General features: G+C 41.7%; 2 protein-coding genes across 7 annotated transcripts in view; one reads left to right on the plus strand and one right to left on the minus strand.

Moving 5' to 3' along the window:
* LOC139750373 (pancreatic alpha-amylase 2a5-like) overlaps positions 1 to 299 on the minus strand; it is a 30,238-nt gene extending 29,939 nt beyond the window's left edge. Inside the window, exon 1 of one of the 2 annotated variants that reach the window (XM_071665096.1) lies at positions 243 to 299. Coding sequence is in view for 1 of the 2 variants with exons in the window: in XM_071665094.1 (XP_071521195.1) it covers positions 39 to 66 (28 nt within the window). In the remaining variant the exon portion in view is untranslated. Of the gene's footprint in view, positions 1 to 38; positions 82 to 242 lie in introns of those variants that run through there. The other variant, XM_071665094.1, reaches the window with a different exon arrangement.
* The window catches only part of LOC139750374 (uncharacterized), a 195,136-nt gene that overhangs the window by 88,535 nt on the left and 90,655 nt on the right, over positions 1 to 15,946 (plus strand). For 2 of the 5 annotated variants that reach the window (XM_071665101.1, XM_071665098.1), the window contains exon 1: positions 9,531 to 9,830. Coding sequence is in view for 3 of the 5 variants with exons in the window: in XM_071665098.1 (XP_071521199.1) it covers positions 9,819 to 9,830 (12 nt within the window). In the remaining 2 variants the exon portion in view is untranslated. Of the gene's footprint in view, positions 1 to 8,733; positions 8,941 to 9,530; positions 9,831 to 10,470; positions 10,582 to 11,067; positions 11,206 to 15,946 lie in introns of those variants that run through there. The other 3 variants (XM_071665097.1, XM_071665099.1, XM_071665100.1) reach the window with 3 other exon arrangements.

Consider the following 15,946-nt stretch of genomic DNA (forward strand, 5'->3'; position numbering starts at 1 on the left):
TCTCATTCTAAATTGAGTATCTTTTCCTTACTGTATACCTCCCACACACTCCTGGTCACGAGCCATGGAGGAGCTACCACTCACACACGAAGTGAGACACTTCACCTACACCCTCTAGACAAACACACCGCTCCTCACCCACAATACTTATCGGTCTCCATGGACCCATTGATGATCTTGACCCTTGCTGCCTTCCTAGGGAACCTCATACACCTGCTACCTCCCATAGGGACACCACGCACCTGCTACCTGAGGGCACCTCACAAATTTGCTACCCCTATTGGGGGAATCCCAAATGGTTACTGTTCTCTGGTGCACCTCACACGTGCTCCCTTCCCTCCTCATCCTTATCAATCGAACCCCTGGGACACAACACATCTGCTGCCACACGTACTGCTCCCTCTCCTGACGTACAGCCTTGACCTTGCAACTAACATTACCTTCATCACATCCAATATCCACTTAACTTGTTTAAGGTACTCAACGACTCATCTGTGTCTTGACTATTTATTTATGATTATCCCAGCATCAGTTTCCGTGAGAGTCCCGGTGCCACCTAGGGCCTTCTTAAAATGCTTCCCTGTAGCAGGGAAATGTAGGCTTCTTTGGAATGAGAAGTTCTTTGATGAGACTGTACTCCCAGTGATACAGCCTCGCCAAAGGTGAATTTTCACTCGCTGTGTAACCTGGAGCAGGCGGAATCCGATAACACCTAACGGTGTTTTAGTCAACACATCACCTAAAACAGTGTTCTTCAATGTCCTCCATTGTGTGACGCACTGGTGGACTTATTTCGGGAACATCTCGCGGCGCACAGGTTGAAAAAACACAGACCTGTTATATGTACCACGACGGACATCAGCCATAATGTGAGTCATTACTGAGCACTGAACTCAGGGTCCATTATGTACTTCCCTTCCCTTCCGCTCCCCAAGACCCCCGTGTCATACACGCCTCCCTCTGAGGGCTGTAGGGGTCAGCCAGTCAACTAGAGGACCTTAAGATGTCACAAAGAGGAGGCTGGGGGTCTGCAGGTGTCGTCTGACACGCCAACGTGGAACGACACACCTGTCGTGCGCTGGGTGCAGACCTCCAGCGCTTTTCCATTGGCAATATTTCGTCTGCTCAATACCGATTACTTAGACTTGTAAGTCATCATGTCGCTGGCCTTTGTGTAGGGTTTACAGTAGTGTTCCCAAAGCATTTTTTGATCGGGACCCTAAATACAGTCTTTTATTCCAGATAATGGCCCAAGGGGCTGATATATAATACATTATGTACACAACGCTATATTGTTGACGCAGCGTTCACACGCACTGACACAACACAGGTAAGCGAGCGCTTGATTACAAAAACTGGATATAACAAGACGTTCGTGGGAAAATGAATACGGTCATGTGGCCTTGAACCGGGATATGGCAACAGTTCCCTCCTCAAAATCAAACATATTCTTGCCAGCGACCACATCTTCCCGTTGAAGAATCCTCAGAATGAGCCCTGCTCCACATCAATATACAGCTTTAACAGGTATGATGCATACAGAAACTTACTCTGTTTCTGAAAAACATGATCTCAGCCTTCTGTACACCACTGAAATTTCGGACGTGGAAAGTAGTTTTATCGTCATGCCATAATCTTCCATGAATTTGTGACCTTTAACGGCATCAGCTGACTTTTGATTGATTTGCCTTGTTTTCGTTGATCATAAAATCAAATGGATATTGAAATCACTGATTTACAAATTTACTAATTTACAGCCTTTTCGGTGACCGGAGGTGATGATACGTACATGTACACAATATGATCACACAAATCATGTGACTATAGGAAAAAAAATGGTCACAGTCTGAAGAAAAAAAAAAAAGATCGAGCTTGAATTCACCACACAGTCCATTCGTAAGAACAAAAGTGACACACACGGAACACACTGTATTTATATCTACAAATGGGATTAAGATGCAAAAGATTAAAACAATATGCGCACTCATATGCCTGTGTTGTCAAATGTCATTCTAAACACACGTTTACAGATGTATTTTCGTATGTGCGCCTCAAAATGAAACATAAAACGTTCCACCACAGAATGTATCACAATTTGTCCTCTCCTTGTGGATCTCTACACAGAAAATGCGGCAGAAACTATCAGTGATTAATCCGGGGTGAAGACTGATCGTCAATAGATTACTCTCGGCTACGGTGGAAACAGCAGGAAGCTGTGGGTGACTCTTTTGGGCTCTTGCATCCACCAAATGGGCTTTGCGCTTCTGCGTCTGGTTAAAGCGCCCTTATTGTTCGTGACTTTTGCTGGTCATGGAGCTTGATAACTGAAAAATGTGCCTCTGCCACCTTCATTCGATCTGCAACAGAAGGGGTTGATCCCTGACAGTCACTGCTGGAGATGATTTTATACAGGAATGGTTGTCCTTCCCGTACTATCACATCTGAAATCTAGGGATGATACGTTGGCGATAGGCTAACATGGAGGATCTCTGATGATGCCTTGGCTCTTGGTGGAATGTAGTGACTAGGTTTGATATGTCACCAGAACATCCGAATTCCAACCTTTCCATTCTATTCCCATCACCCAGCGATGTTTCAGTATTTTTAGATGTTCATGATGCCAATTTGTTACCCACAACCTGTTAAGGTTTCTGTCCAAAGTTTTATTGTGATTTATTCATTGTTGCACTTCACAGATCTTACGGGCCTGGCGTGGTTATCTTCCGAGTGTGTTGAGGCTAAGTGCGGTGTGGGATGGCTGTGTCGGTTTTGCGACATTGCGAATTCTGTGATACCTCACCGATATATATTTTTAATGCAAATGAAGACAACCGTGTCTTTAAGGCTAATGAGACTGAGCTTGAAAGGCACATGGATAATTCAATCTATCCTTACCTGCTGTGTGATAGGTTTTCCCGAAGGTGTATCCAGGATAAATTTCGTTTTTTTCTCATAATCCTAGCATCCTGTAAAGCAACAGTCTTGGAAAATTCTGTGGCCACCGGGAACTTCATCTGTTTCTTCATAGGCTTTAGCTGCATCACCCGTTTTATTTGCTTCAATTGACGCTATCTCAAGCGGCGATGGTGACAAGAGTGTGGAAGCACTTCTTTCTTCACCGTGATTATGCAACACATTAAAGTAACTTAGTCTCAGTGCTTTGGAAGCTAACAGGGGAACTAATGACTCACTACACCTTGATATATAACGCTACATCTTCCGCGTGCCATGTCCATTCCTTCTGGGCTCACCACAGTGCAAACATGCAAATGTAATAGAGGCAAATGAGAGTGCAGGTGGTTTCTCTGTTTAGTATCTGCACTAAATTATGATTTATAAACAGGACCTGATTTACGTTTGGATTCAGTGAACTGATTTATCAAAACTCTCAGTATGAATCGATTGTCACCTCGCAAAAACCCTCGAAGAGTGTAAAAGATGATAGCGAAATCCATGAGTGAAGAATGTTGAGGACAACTTTTGCAAGGCTTGCTGCTGAGCAGTGAAGGAACAAGACAACATAGCCGAGGTGAAGGGAGGCAAATGCGCCTCGCCCGATCAGTGGGGAGCAAGTAACGCGCACGGTTGTTGCAATATCGAAAAAAGACAAAAAGAAAATGAAATAGCTGTTTACCCTATTAGATTCTTGTAATGCGCCTGAACAGTGCTGCACCCAGCGGCAGAGGTGGGTACAAGCTAACACTACCTCCCCAGGGAAGATAGAGTCCAAGCACGATTGATCCGTAATATATTGCTCAAAATTCATGTGAACAGAATCCAGAGTTGTCTTTCGGGTCATTCTCGACCAAGACAGCTTTATCAGACTACCACTGTACGGGGATACCCTGTTAGAGACGATATTTGTCTCGAATCTGATCAGCCGATGGAGATCCGTCAGGTGGTCTCCTCCGATATTTTGATCCACTTTTACAGTTTATGAAGCCACAGTTACAAACCAGTGGTTAATACTCATTAATATGACTTCTTCCTTTTTTCTAAATGATTACATAATCCTATGAGCCATTTACGGGGTTCCTGCGTGTACAAGACTGCGCTACAAGCGTGGACTCCTTTGGAGTGCAAAGTTCTAATACGTAGTACAGGGGCTGGAGGTGTAAGTTCTCCCCTACTTTCGATGTAAGAAAATGCCCAGACGACGTCATACAGAAATATTTCATCTCGACTACGTTTTCGTTTAAACATTCGTTTCATTATACATTTCAAGGTCACCCGAATATTGCATCCAACCTCCCCCCCCCCTTCCCCCAGCCGTTAGGTGTTCTTAGGCTGGTTTTGTTCTCTAACGTAACTAATGTACCCTAGCTTAGAAAAACGTCGGATATGGAAAGGAATCGTCATGTGATCCCATTTTTAATTCGAGAGAGCAGACAATTATTTCTTTTTGAAATGGTTTGCTTTCAAGAATGTGACCGTTTCGAAATATTTGCTTAAAAAAAAAGCCGCGTATTAATACAGATGTATGTGCCTGCTTGCTTTGCATTGCGTAATTCACCGCTGGATAACACAGTTGTGAATGCTTTTGTGAAATAGTCCAGTCGTTCGAAAGCCATCATAGAGGATCATTTTTCCAATCAACCATTCGTCCGTATCTAGTGGAGGGGCTTTAACAAGCCCACGTCCACATCCAGAACACGTCCCAGGGAATGGCACCCGATTCATGAAGGAGCTTCGAACCTCTTTCCAGAGAGTACACTGTACACCTCACCATGAGTCATACATACATTAAATATCCTTACCAACCAGTCAACAACACAGTCACCCCCTTTTTTAATGAATTCCAATGCAGTACCATCCAAACCCGCTGCCTTGCCGGCTTTCATCTTCCGCAAAGCTTTTACTATCTCTTCTCTGTTTACCAAATCATTCTCCCTGACCCTCTCACTTCGCACACCACCTCGACCAAAACACCCTATATCTGCCAGTCTATCATCAAACACATTCAGCAAAGCTTCAAAATACTCACTCCATCTCCTCACATCACCACTACTTGTTATAACCTCCCCATTATCCCCCTTCACCGATGTTTCCATTTGTTCTCTTGCCTTACGCACTTTATTTACCTCCTTCCAAAACATCTTTTTATCCTCCCTAAAATTTAATGATACTCTCTCACCCCAACTCTCATTTGCCCTCTTTATCACCTCTTGCACCTTTCTCTTGACCTGCCTCTCTCTTCTCTTTCATTAATAATCTTACTTCTTCATCCCACCACTCACTACCCTTTCTAATCTGCCCACCTCCCACGCTTGTCATGCCACAAGCATCTTTTACGCAAGCCATCACTCCTTCCCTAAATACATCCCATTCCTTTCCCACTCCCCTTACGTCTTTTGCTCTCACATTTTTCCATTCTGAACTCAGTCTCTCCTGGTACTTCCTCACACAAGTCTCCTTCCGGTGTACAATATATATATATATATATATATATATATATATATATATATATATATATATATATATATATATATATATGTTATCATTATCTTTATTCGGTGTGCAAGGACACCGACGAAAGAATGGCCCTACCCACCCACCTCCAATTTGGTCTCTCGCTTCTCCTCGCTCCATCCACCTCTGACACATGTATGTACAAAAACGCCCACACACGCGTATATACATACCTATACATTTCAACGTATACATACATATACATACACAGACATGTACACATATACACATGTACACATACTTGCTGCCCCCATCCATTCCCCTCGCCAACCCGCCACACATAAAACGGCACACCCTACCCCCGCGCGCGCAAGGTAGAGCGAGGAAAAGACAACAAAGGCCATATTCATTCACACTCAGTGTCTTGCTGCCATGTGTAGTGCACCGAAACCACAGCTCCCTTTCCACATCCAGTAACACAAAACTTTCCATGGTTTACCCCAGACGCTTTTCATGCCCTTGTTCAATCCATTGACATCACGTCCAACCCGGTATACCACATCGTTCCAATTCACTCTATTCCTTGCACGCCTTTCACCCTCTTGTATGTTCAAGTCCCGATCTCTCAAAATCTTTTTCACTCCATCCTTCCACCTCCAGTTTAGTCTCCCAGTTCTCCTCGCTCCATCCACCTCTGACACATATATCCTCTTTCTCAATCTTTCCTCTCACTCATTCTCTCCATGTGGCCAAACCATTTCAATACACCCTCTTCTGCTCTCTCAACCACGCTCTTTTTATTACCACACATTTCTCTTCCCTTTTCATTACTTACTCGATCAAACCACCTCACATTTCATTTCCATCACATCCATCCTCCTCCGAGCAAACCTATCTATAGCACACGCCTCGCAACCACATATCATTGCTGGAACCACTATTCCTTCAAACATACCCATTTTTGCTCTCCAAGATAACGTTCTCGCCTTCCACACATTCTTCAACTCTCCCAGTACCTTCGCCTCCTCCCCCACCTACTCACTTCCGCCTCCATGGTTCCATTCGCTGCTAGATCCACTCCCAGATATCTAAAACACTTCACTTCCCCAGTTTTTCTCCATTCAAATTTACCTCCCAATTAACTTGTCCCTTAACCCCAATGAACCTAATAACCTTGCTCATATTCGCATTTACTCTCAGCTTTCTTCTTTTACACACTTTACCAAACTCAGTCACCAGCTTCTGCAGTTTCTCACCCGAATCAGCCACCAGCGCTGTATCATCAGCGAACAACAACTGACTCACCTCCCAAGCTCTCTCTTCCACAACAGACTGCATACTTACCCCTCTCTCCAAAACTCTTGCATTTACTTCCCTAACAACTCCATCCATAAACAAATTAAACAACCATGGAGACATCACGCACCCCTGCCGCAAACCGACATTCACTGAGAACCGATCACTTTCCTCTCTTCCTACTCGTACACATGCCTTACATCCTTGGTAAAAACTTTTCACTGCTTCAAGCAACTTACCACCCATACCATATATTCTTAATACCTTCCACAGAACATCTCTGTCATATGCCTTCTCAAGATCCATAAATGCTACATGAAAATCCATCTGTTTCTCTAAGTATTTCTCACATACATTCTTCAAAGCAAACACCTGATCCACAAATTCTCTACCACTTCTGAAACCACACTGCTCTTCCCCAATCTGATGCTCTGTACATGCCTTTACCCTGTCAATCAGTACCCTCCCATATAGTTTCCCAGGAATACTCAACAAACTTATACCTCTGTAATTTGAACACTCACCTTTATCCCATTTGCCTTTATGCAATGGCACTATGCATGCATTCCGCCAATTCTCAGGCACTTCACCATGAACATACATACATTGAATATCCCCACCAACCAGTCAACAACACAGTCACCACCTCTTTTAATAAATTCCACTGCAATACCATCCAAACCCGCCGTCTTGCCGGCTTTCATCAAATCTACAAGCTCTTCACCACTTCCATTTACAACACTGAACACCCCATGTAAACCAGTTATACCCTCAACTGCCACATTACTCACCTTTGCATTCAAATCACCCATCACTATAAACCGGTCTCGTGCATCAAAGCTGCTAACACACTCACTCAGCTGCTCCCAAATCACTTGCCTCTCATGGTCTTTCTTCGCATGACCAGGTGCATAGGCACCAATACTCACATATCTCTCTCCATCCACTTTCGGTTTTACCCATATCAATCTAGAGTTTACTTTCTAACACTCTATCACATACTCCCACAACTCCTGCTTCAGGAGTAGTGCTATTCCTTCCTTTGCTCTTGTCCTCTCATTAACCCCTGACTTTACTCCCCAGACATTCCCAAACCACTCCTCCCCTTTACCCTTGAGCTTCTTTTCACTCAGTGCCAAAACATCCAGGTTCCTTTCCTGAAACATATTACCTATCTCTCCTTTTTTCTCATCTTGGGTACATCCACACACGTTTAGACACTCCAGTCTGAGCCTTCGAGGAGGATGGGCACTCTCTGCATGACTCTTTCAGTTTTCCCTTTTAGAGAGTTATAATACAAGGAGGGGAGGGTTTCTAGCCCCCTGCTATCGTCCCCTTAGTCGCCTTCTACGACACACGGGGAATTCGTGGGAAGTACATATATGTTATGTATATTAATTTTTTTCCCTTGAGGAAGCCGTGCCCCTGCTCCTCACTAGCACTGGCCTTTACCCTAATTCGGATTTGAGGGGATTTTGTCTCTCATTTGTGCCATATTCCACCTACATCGACCATAGATTTTCTCTTATTTGCGCCATATTTCACCCCGCTCTCTGGCCAAGCCACGTAGCACCACAGTAAGATTAGTACGCACTGTAGTGTCATTTACCCCCACCTGATCACTGTGATTATCGCATTAAGCAACTGACCTGACGACTTCACTGGATACAGCGAGCGACAGGCCCAGTGAGGAGTGGGGAAGGGAGGGGTTCCGTCGAGGTGCTGGAGCTCATCCCCCACCCCCCAAACCCAACCCAAACATCTTCCAGTTTCCACAGTCTTATTTCTAACATGAAGCAGAAATCGTAGTTCTCACCGCTTGATCTTATATAATACTAAATGAGTTCTGTTTTGCGTGTGAGTTCTTTGCTATCTTGGTTGAGGATCATCTTTCTTGAAAGTTCATTAAAACTTCAAGTAAAGAGGCTTGTACAGTTTCCCCAGAAGGCCATATTCATCTCCCAGGGACCATCCTAATGACCTGAGTCTAGCTGTCCATTACAAGTGACCTAAGTTTCATCTCTGCAGGTCTCTGTGATTGATGCCTTGTCTCCGATGGTTACATTCCACAAGACTCACATGAGACATCGCCAGCACCCATCTCGAGAAGCAAATTTAAGTATGAGACCTAAGGCCCCACAGCATTGTGCACACTGCTTCTAGAGAACCTCCACAAGACTCGCCAGACACGTTCTCTACTACATGATATTTGCCTCACCTTCTTCACCTTCGTCAGTAAGCTTTTCCTTACCCCATTCATGGTTTTTCAATAGCACTTCTGCATCAGCTATACGAATTACTCATTAGCACTATTTTGCTAATCGTGCTTTCATAATCCCTCCCTAAGTCCAAACACCTATCACAGAACTTTAACATTTGATTTAATCAAAACACAAAGGAATTCAAACAGCAGCAGACCACTTGTTCCATCCTAGGCTGTTTGTGATAGTGGAAGAGACATGAATACCATAGATCAATGAGGTTAGGGTAGAAAATATACATAGAAAAATTTTGTGTTGCTCAGGAGGCGCAAATAATAAAGGACGGAACAAAATTTATTTGATTGTTTTGTTATGACACTACCTCAGCATTTAGTTGAATTATTATTGGTTGAACATGATCATTTCATGTATATGTAGCTTGCTAATCATACATAATTAACGAAAATAGACACATCCTAACCAGGTTAGGAAATATCACAGTTACAAATTATGGCATTGAAGGTAATGCAAAATAGATGAATGACTGACTAGAGAATTTAATATCAAAATCGACTTGTATGTTCATAAGTATGATAATGTTGGACAAGTTACTTGGCATCCTGTGACTCAGCCAGACACCTTCCACCTCCGGCCACCGTAAACAAACGTGTATTGGACCAACTTTGAACGCGAATATCAGAGTACAATTACTATGTGTTATATGTGACTAATAACAGTATCATACAGCAGGTGCATCGTTTGCTTGTACTGGTACGGACGTAAGAGATTGCTACCATCAGCTTAAAGTGGTTTGGCATGATTAAGGAAAGACGGATTTGACTGCGGAGCTGAACCAGAGTGATTAAAGGGAAGTGAACGAACCTCGTCCGTGTAAGACCACCGTTAAGGGTGATGAATATGGAAGTATGTTATTCTCAAAGTGTGATGCGATTGAGCATGTTAATCATAGTGTTGGCAGATGTGATTGATCATATTAATCATAGTATTGGGAGATGTGATTGATCATATTGATCATAGTAGTGGGAGATGTGATTGATCAAAGTCATAGTATTGGAAGATGTTATTGATCATATTAATCATAATGTTGGGAGATGTGATTGATCATATTAATCATAGTGATGGGAGATGTGGTTGATCATATTTATCAAAGTGTTGGGAGATGATTGATCATATTAATCATAGTGTTGGGAGATTTATGATGGCTGTGTACTTAAACTTAGTTAAATTGTTAAGGTTGTCAAGGGACATGGTAGCATGAAACACCTTTTGTTTGTCAATCTGGCTCCAAAAAAATGAATGTATTAACGATTGATCTTGTTAACTCCTCCCTTGAAACTGGTATGTGTTTCAAGTCAGCCAGTTGTGCGTGGTAATTGTTTCCACGCAAACCCTGTTGATTTATTATATATTTTTTATGTATGAATTACATTGATACAGCTTGAATCCCTTACGACTGTCAGAGATTTTGGTTTTCCGGTATACAGAGTTCATGGAGATAAAGTACCAGACAAGCTACGCATGGAAAGTAATTTGAATATTGACTTGTTAAGGTCTACAATATCTGTATAGTTCTCAGAGAGTGGAATCCGAGTTGCTGAGTGTGATTTGGAGACGTATATTTCGTTGTATTTGATTGACAAAGACGATAATGATGGTAAAGTATTGTTAAAATGATTAATTAGCTCCGTGTCACTGTAAGCTTGGTTATTGTGATTTTGTTGTGCAATGCTAAGTTACTGTTAAGAGAATATTGTAAAATTTTTTGCAGAGGATGATATGCAATGATATAACGAAAGAAATTAATGCGATAGAATTAGGGAAAATGTAAAGTCGGCAATACACTTACAAAAAGATGAAATTTAAAACCTTAACCTCCCAAGTAAGTGAGATTTTTTTGATGAACATTCTGATTGCAAAACACCAAACACACTCGTGATTTAAGCAATGCCTGACTGCCAATTACTGTCAGCAAACAGACGATAGATAGAGTATCCTTGCTGTAGAGTACCAGCAGCAGACCCATTTAATTTATGTCTACTATGGGGATAAAGGATAAAGAATATCGCCCATTGAACTAAAGCCTGTTGTAGAAGGCAGCAAAGAGGGGAGGGAGTGAGTATTACTGTATTACTTTCTAAAAAATGACGAACAGGAAAGACCAGTGGGGGATATTTATTCCTCCAAGATTCAGTCACCTGTTTGAGATGGAACCCTGTTCATATGGGAAATGTTGAACATATTTGAAAACAAAAAATTTTTCCCACATTTTGGCTTCTAGGTAAGGCTTTCATAGGTTTCATGTGTTTGGTAGATAAAAGATGCTTCATGATTTACTCTGTTCCATAGACATTTAACTAGCACTACAGAACAAAATCATTTGGTCTACTAGTCTAATAGCAATATGTAGTTAAACAATACTATTATCTGTATGGGGTTGAATAATATAAAATGAGATTAGATACTTCAATAAAATCTTTAGAACCTATTAAGACCTCATCTACATTCCCTTAGCTGCTGAGATTTATAGTAGAAATATTTTTTCTTTCATGCTTGATTGCCTTTTCCATTAGCCAGGTAGTGCATAGAACATTCAAAGAAAGGCCGCATCTGCTTGCATCCATTCTCTAGCTGTAGTATGTAATGCACTGACCTTTCCATGGTTTACCCAAGATGCTTCACATGTCCTAATTCAGTCCACTGACTGCACAGCAACCCCTCTCTGCCACACCACTCCAATTCACTCTATCTCGTGGACACCTTTCACCCCCCTGCCTGCATGTTCAGGCCACAATCACTCGAAAATCTGTTTCACTCCATCCGTCAATCTCCAATTTGGTCTCCCTGTTATTCTTGTTCCCTCCACATTTGACACATATCCTCTTGGTCAACCTTTCCTCATTGACTCTCATCGCATTTCCAAACCATTTCAGCACCCTCTTCACCTCTCTCAACCACACATTTTTTTTTCTGTTTCCACACCTCCCTCTCAACCTTTCATTACTTACTTGATCAAATCACTTCATACCTTTTATTGTCCTTAGAAATTTCTTTTCCAACACGCCCACCATCCTCTACTCAGTCTTATGTACAGCTCATGCCCCATGACCATATGATAATGTCAGGACTAATGCACCTTCAGATATACCCATTTTTGCCCTCCCATATAATGATTCGCATGTTCTGTGCTCCCAGAACCATTTTTTCTCCCTTGCTCTCCCTTTGACTCACTACTGCTTCAATGGTTCCATTTCCTGTCATATACAATCCCAAGTATCTTAAACACTTCCCTTCCTCCAATTTTTTGTCCATTCAAACTCACACCCCAACTAACCTGACCCTCAACTCTGCCAAACCTAATAATCTTGCTTTTATTCACATTACTTTCTACTTCCTCCTTTCACACACCCACTCAATCACCAGCTACTGCAGTTTACAATCTAATCTGCCACCAGTCCTGTATCATCAGCAAACAACAACTGACTCGCTTCCCAGGCCCTCTCATCCCATGCAGACTGCATGCTCACCCCTCTTTCCAGGACTCTTTGCATTTACTTGCTTCAACCCCATCCATAAAGAAATCAAACACCCATGGTGACATCACACACCCTTGCTGCAGACCAGCCTTCACTTAGAACTATTCATTATGCCAGGATAGAGTTGGTCCGTTGCTGGGAACTGCATAAACAAGAGTATGTCTGGTATGAATTGATTAGAATACTTAAGGTTAAGATTAATTTGACTGCTTGAGATGTTTTCATAGATTCTTTTGATTTCAAATGTATTTCGCTTGCTTTTACAATAAACCTTTTGATGCTATCGTCCTGAGTTGAGCGAATTAGGATGTTATAGTCCTCAATCTGGCCACTCATTGACATAATTTATGCTTGTATTGTAAATCTGATTGGCTAGCCATAGAAGCTTCAGAAATTGACTTTCATTCTCAAGAATAAAGCAACCTTATCCATAGTACAGTGAGGTGTCTGCATTACAGTTATTGTGTTTGTAATTGGCAATGCCTATGTAGGCATTGATTAACAATGTTCCCTACACATTATCTCCAGAATTTGATAACCTTAATAATGCAATTTAGAAACTTGATAGCATTATTGATCATAGTATCCTCTCAAAATAAATGTACACAGTATTTTATAGTTTGCAAGCCTCAGTAATGCTCTGGTAAGCATGCAGGATAGTCACAAGCCATATTATGGACTCTTCCTGTCTCAGGCATGTCTTTTCACCCCTCTGGATGCATTATACCCCTCCCACTTGTGTAAGCTTTCAAATGCCCTGGAAATTAGGAACACTGCTGGATGAAGAGTCAAGGAGACTGCTGGATGATTTTATCATATGAGGAAACGAATCACCAATTCTGATTTATCTGAAGTGGTGACTCTTGGTAATATACAGTGTTGGCCAGAGAGAAGAGAGTATAATTTTGAGAATGGAAGGGGGGCCTCATATAGGGCTAGCAGGACCAAAGATGAGTTCCATTGTGTTTATGTCATTTGGAGAGTGATTACAGGCCCAGTATGTATCCTTTCATTAACTATGAATTTAGGATTTTAATTTATAAGAAAGTTAATCTTTTTTCTTTTCTTTTATACCTTTTGCAGTTTTCCATATTTGCAAAGTAGAGCCAGGAGCAGATGAATTGATGGCAACATTTTCCACTTTCTTATTTTTGGTTGTGTGTAATGCACCAAAACTAGGGCCCCCTTCCACAAGCAGGCTTTGCAGACCTTTCCATGGTTCCCTTGTCTGATTCATATACCCTGGCTCAACCCATTGATAGCAAGTCATGCCATGTATATCACTTCACTCCAGTATACTGTGCACCATACATGTTTCACACTCCACAGCATGTTCAGGTTTTGAAAAAGTAATGGTTTTGAAAATTTTTGCATCTCAATCTAATCTTAATGAGGTGAAAGAGCCACCTAAGATGTGGGGGCATCGTAGTTGAAAGAAACCTTTGTTGATATGGGATAGCTTCTCACATTAAAAATCATTATAGAACCTGCACAACATTCCAAGTGGGATTTGTATTGTTTGCACAGTAAGGTTTCCTGGAAAGAGGGTAGGATTTGATTATGCCCAACATGTTTATCTTATTGCAGGGTTGAATTGCATTGTTTTGGAATTTGAGTGTGGGAAATTGTTGAGATTTAGGAAGAAATATAGGGAGAAATGGGGCTTTCTGCTTTGTTGAGATTAGCCAGGTTTCTGCTTCCCATCTCTGCTGCACAAGTTTATCATAAGAGAAGCTAAATATGTGGAGCAAACGAGAATGAGCATGCATTTAAATGAACCCCCCACACAGTATGGAATGCTTATGAAGATGAAGGAAACTGTAAATTCATATACACTGATTTTTTTTTTTTTTTTTTTTTTGCCGCTGTCTCCCACGTTTGCGAGGTAGCGCAAGGAAACAGACGAAAGAAATGGCCCAACCCACCCCCATACACATGTATATACATACGTCCACACACGCAAATATACATACCTACACAGCTTTCCATGGTTTACCCCAGACGCTTCACATGCCCTGATTCAATCCACTGACAGCACATCAACCCCGGTATACCACATCGCTCCAATTCACTCTATTCCTTGCCCTCCTTTCACCCTCCTGCATGTTCAGGCCCCGATCACACAAAATCTTTTTCACTCCATCTTTCCACCTCCAATTTGGTCTCCCTCTTCTCCTCGTTCCCTCCACCTCCGACACATATATCCTCTTGGTCAATCTTTCCTCACTCATTCTCTCCATGTGCCCAAACCATTTCAAAACACCCTCTTCTGCTCTCTCAACCACGCTCTTTTTATTTCCACACATCTCTCTTACCCTTACGTTACTTACTCGATCAAACCACCTCACACCACACATTGTCCTCAAACATCTCATTTCCAGCACATCCATCCTCCTGCGCACAACTCTATCCATAGCCCACGCCTCGCAACCATACAACATTGTTGGAACCACTATTCCTTCAAACATACCCATTTTTGCTTTCCGAGATAATGTTCTCGACTTCCACACATTCTTCAAGGCTCCCAGAATTTTCGCCCCTTCCCCCACCCTATGATCCACTTCCGCTTCCATGGTTCCATCCGCTGCCAGATCCACTCCCAGATATCTAAAACACTTCACTTCCTCCAGTTTTTCTCCATTCAAACTCACTGATATATATCTATATATCAGTTTACCTTACCTTGCCCTGGTTCAATCCATTGACGGCATGTCGACCCCAGTATACCACATCGTTCCAGTTCACTCTGTTCCTGGCATGCCTCTCACCCTCCTGTATGTTTAGACCCCAATCACTCCAAAATTCTCGTATGCTACCATTTTTTTCCTTATACCATTTTAATATTAGATTTATTTGAACTATATCCATCTCTAGGTTATGTTTCTGAGGGTAGGGTTATATGATTGGTATGATGTTTAATCCAGTGTTTTCCATGTGCTTCAAGAAAGCAACAAATCACGGCTTTTCAACCGTCATGCTAGACTTTGTGAAATCAGAATAGGTCAGAACTCTTATGATATGAATATCAGTACTGCATTTGCAAAATGATTTTTTATGCTGGAAGATTAGGTAATACATTAATAATGTGCAAAAAAAACCACAGGCATAATGTCATTTTTATATAAGTTCGAGCGTCTTAACAAAATATCCAATGCCTAATAAAGTTTGTGTAAATGTGACTAACAGACCAAAGCATAGTGTGAATATATCTAGGTTAGTATTGGTTTGGTTTAGATGAATGTAAATGATTGTTTCTTTATTTATTGAGTTGAGGGCTATAACAGAAATTAAGAACTTGTTCAGGATGTCATGATAATTACTCTTGTATGCCACCTTATTGATTTAATTTTTGAAAAAACACATTCTAGGGCAATTGATTACTTATTACTGTAGTATCTCTTTCAAAGAAAGTGCCTTGGTATTTTCCAGGTCATGTTTTTAGAGGCTCTTGCAGCCTTAGGTTGTGATACTTTCAGTAGAATGGAA

The sequence above is a fragment of the Panulirus ornatus genome, chromosome 9 (genome assembly GCF_036320965.1).
Source record: "Panulirus ornatus isolate Po-2019 chromosome 9, ASM3632096v1, whole genome shotgun sequence".
In the NCBI taxonomy this organism is placed as follows: Eukaryota; Metazoa; Arthropoda; class Malacostraca; order Decapoda; family Palinuridae; genus Panulirus; species Panulirus ornatus.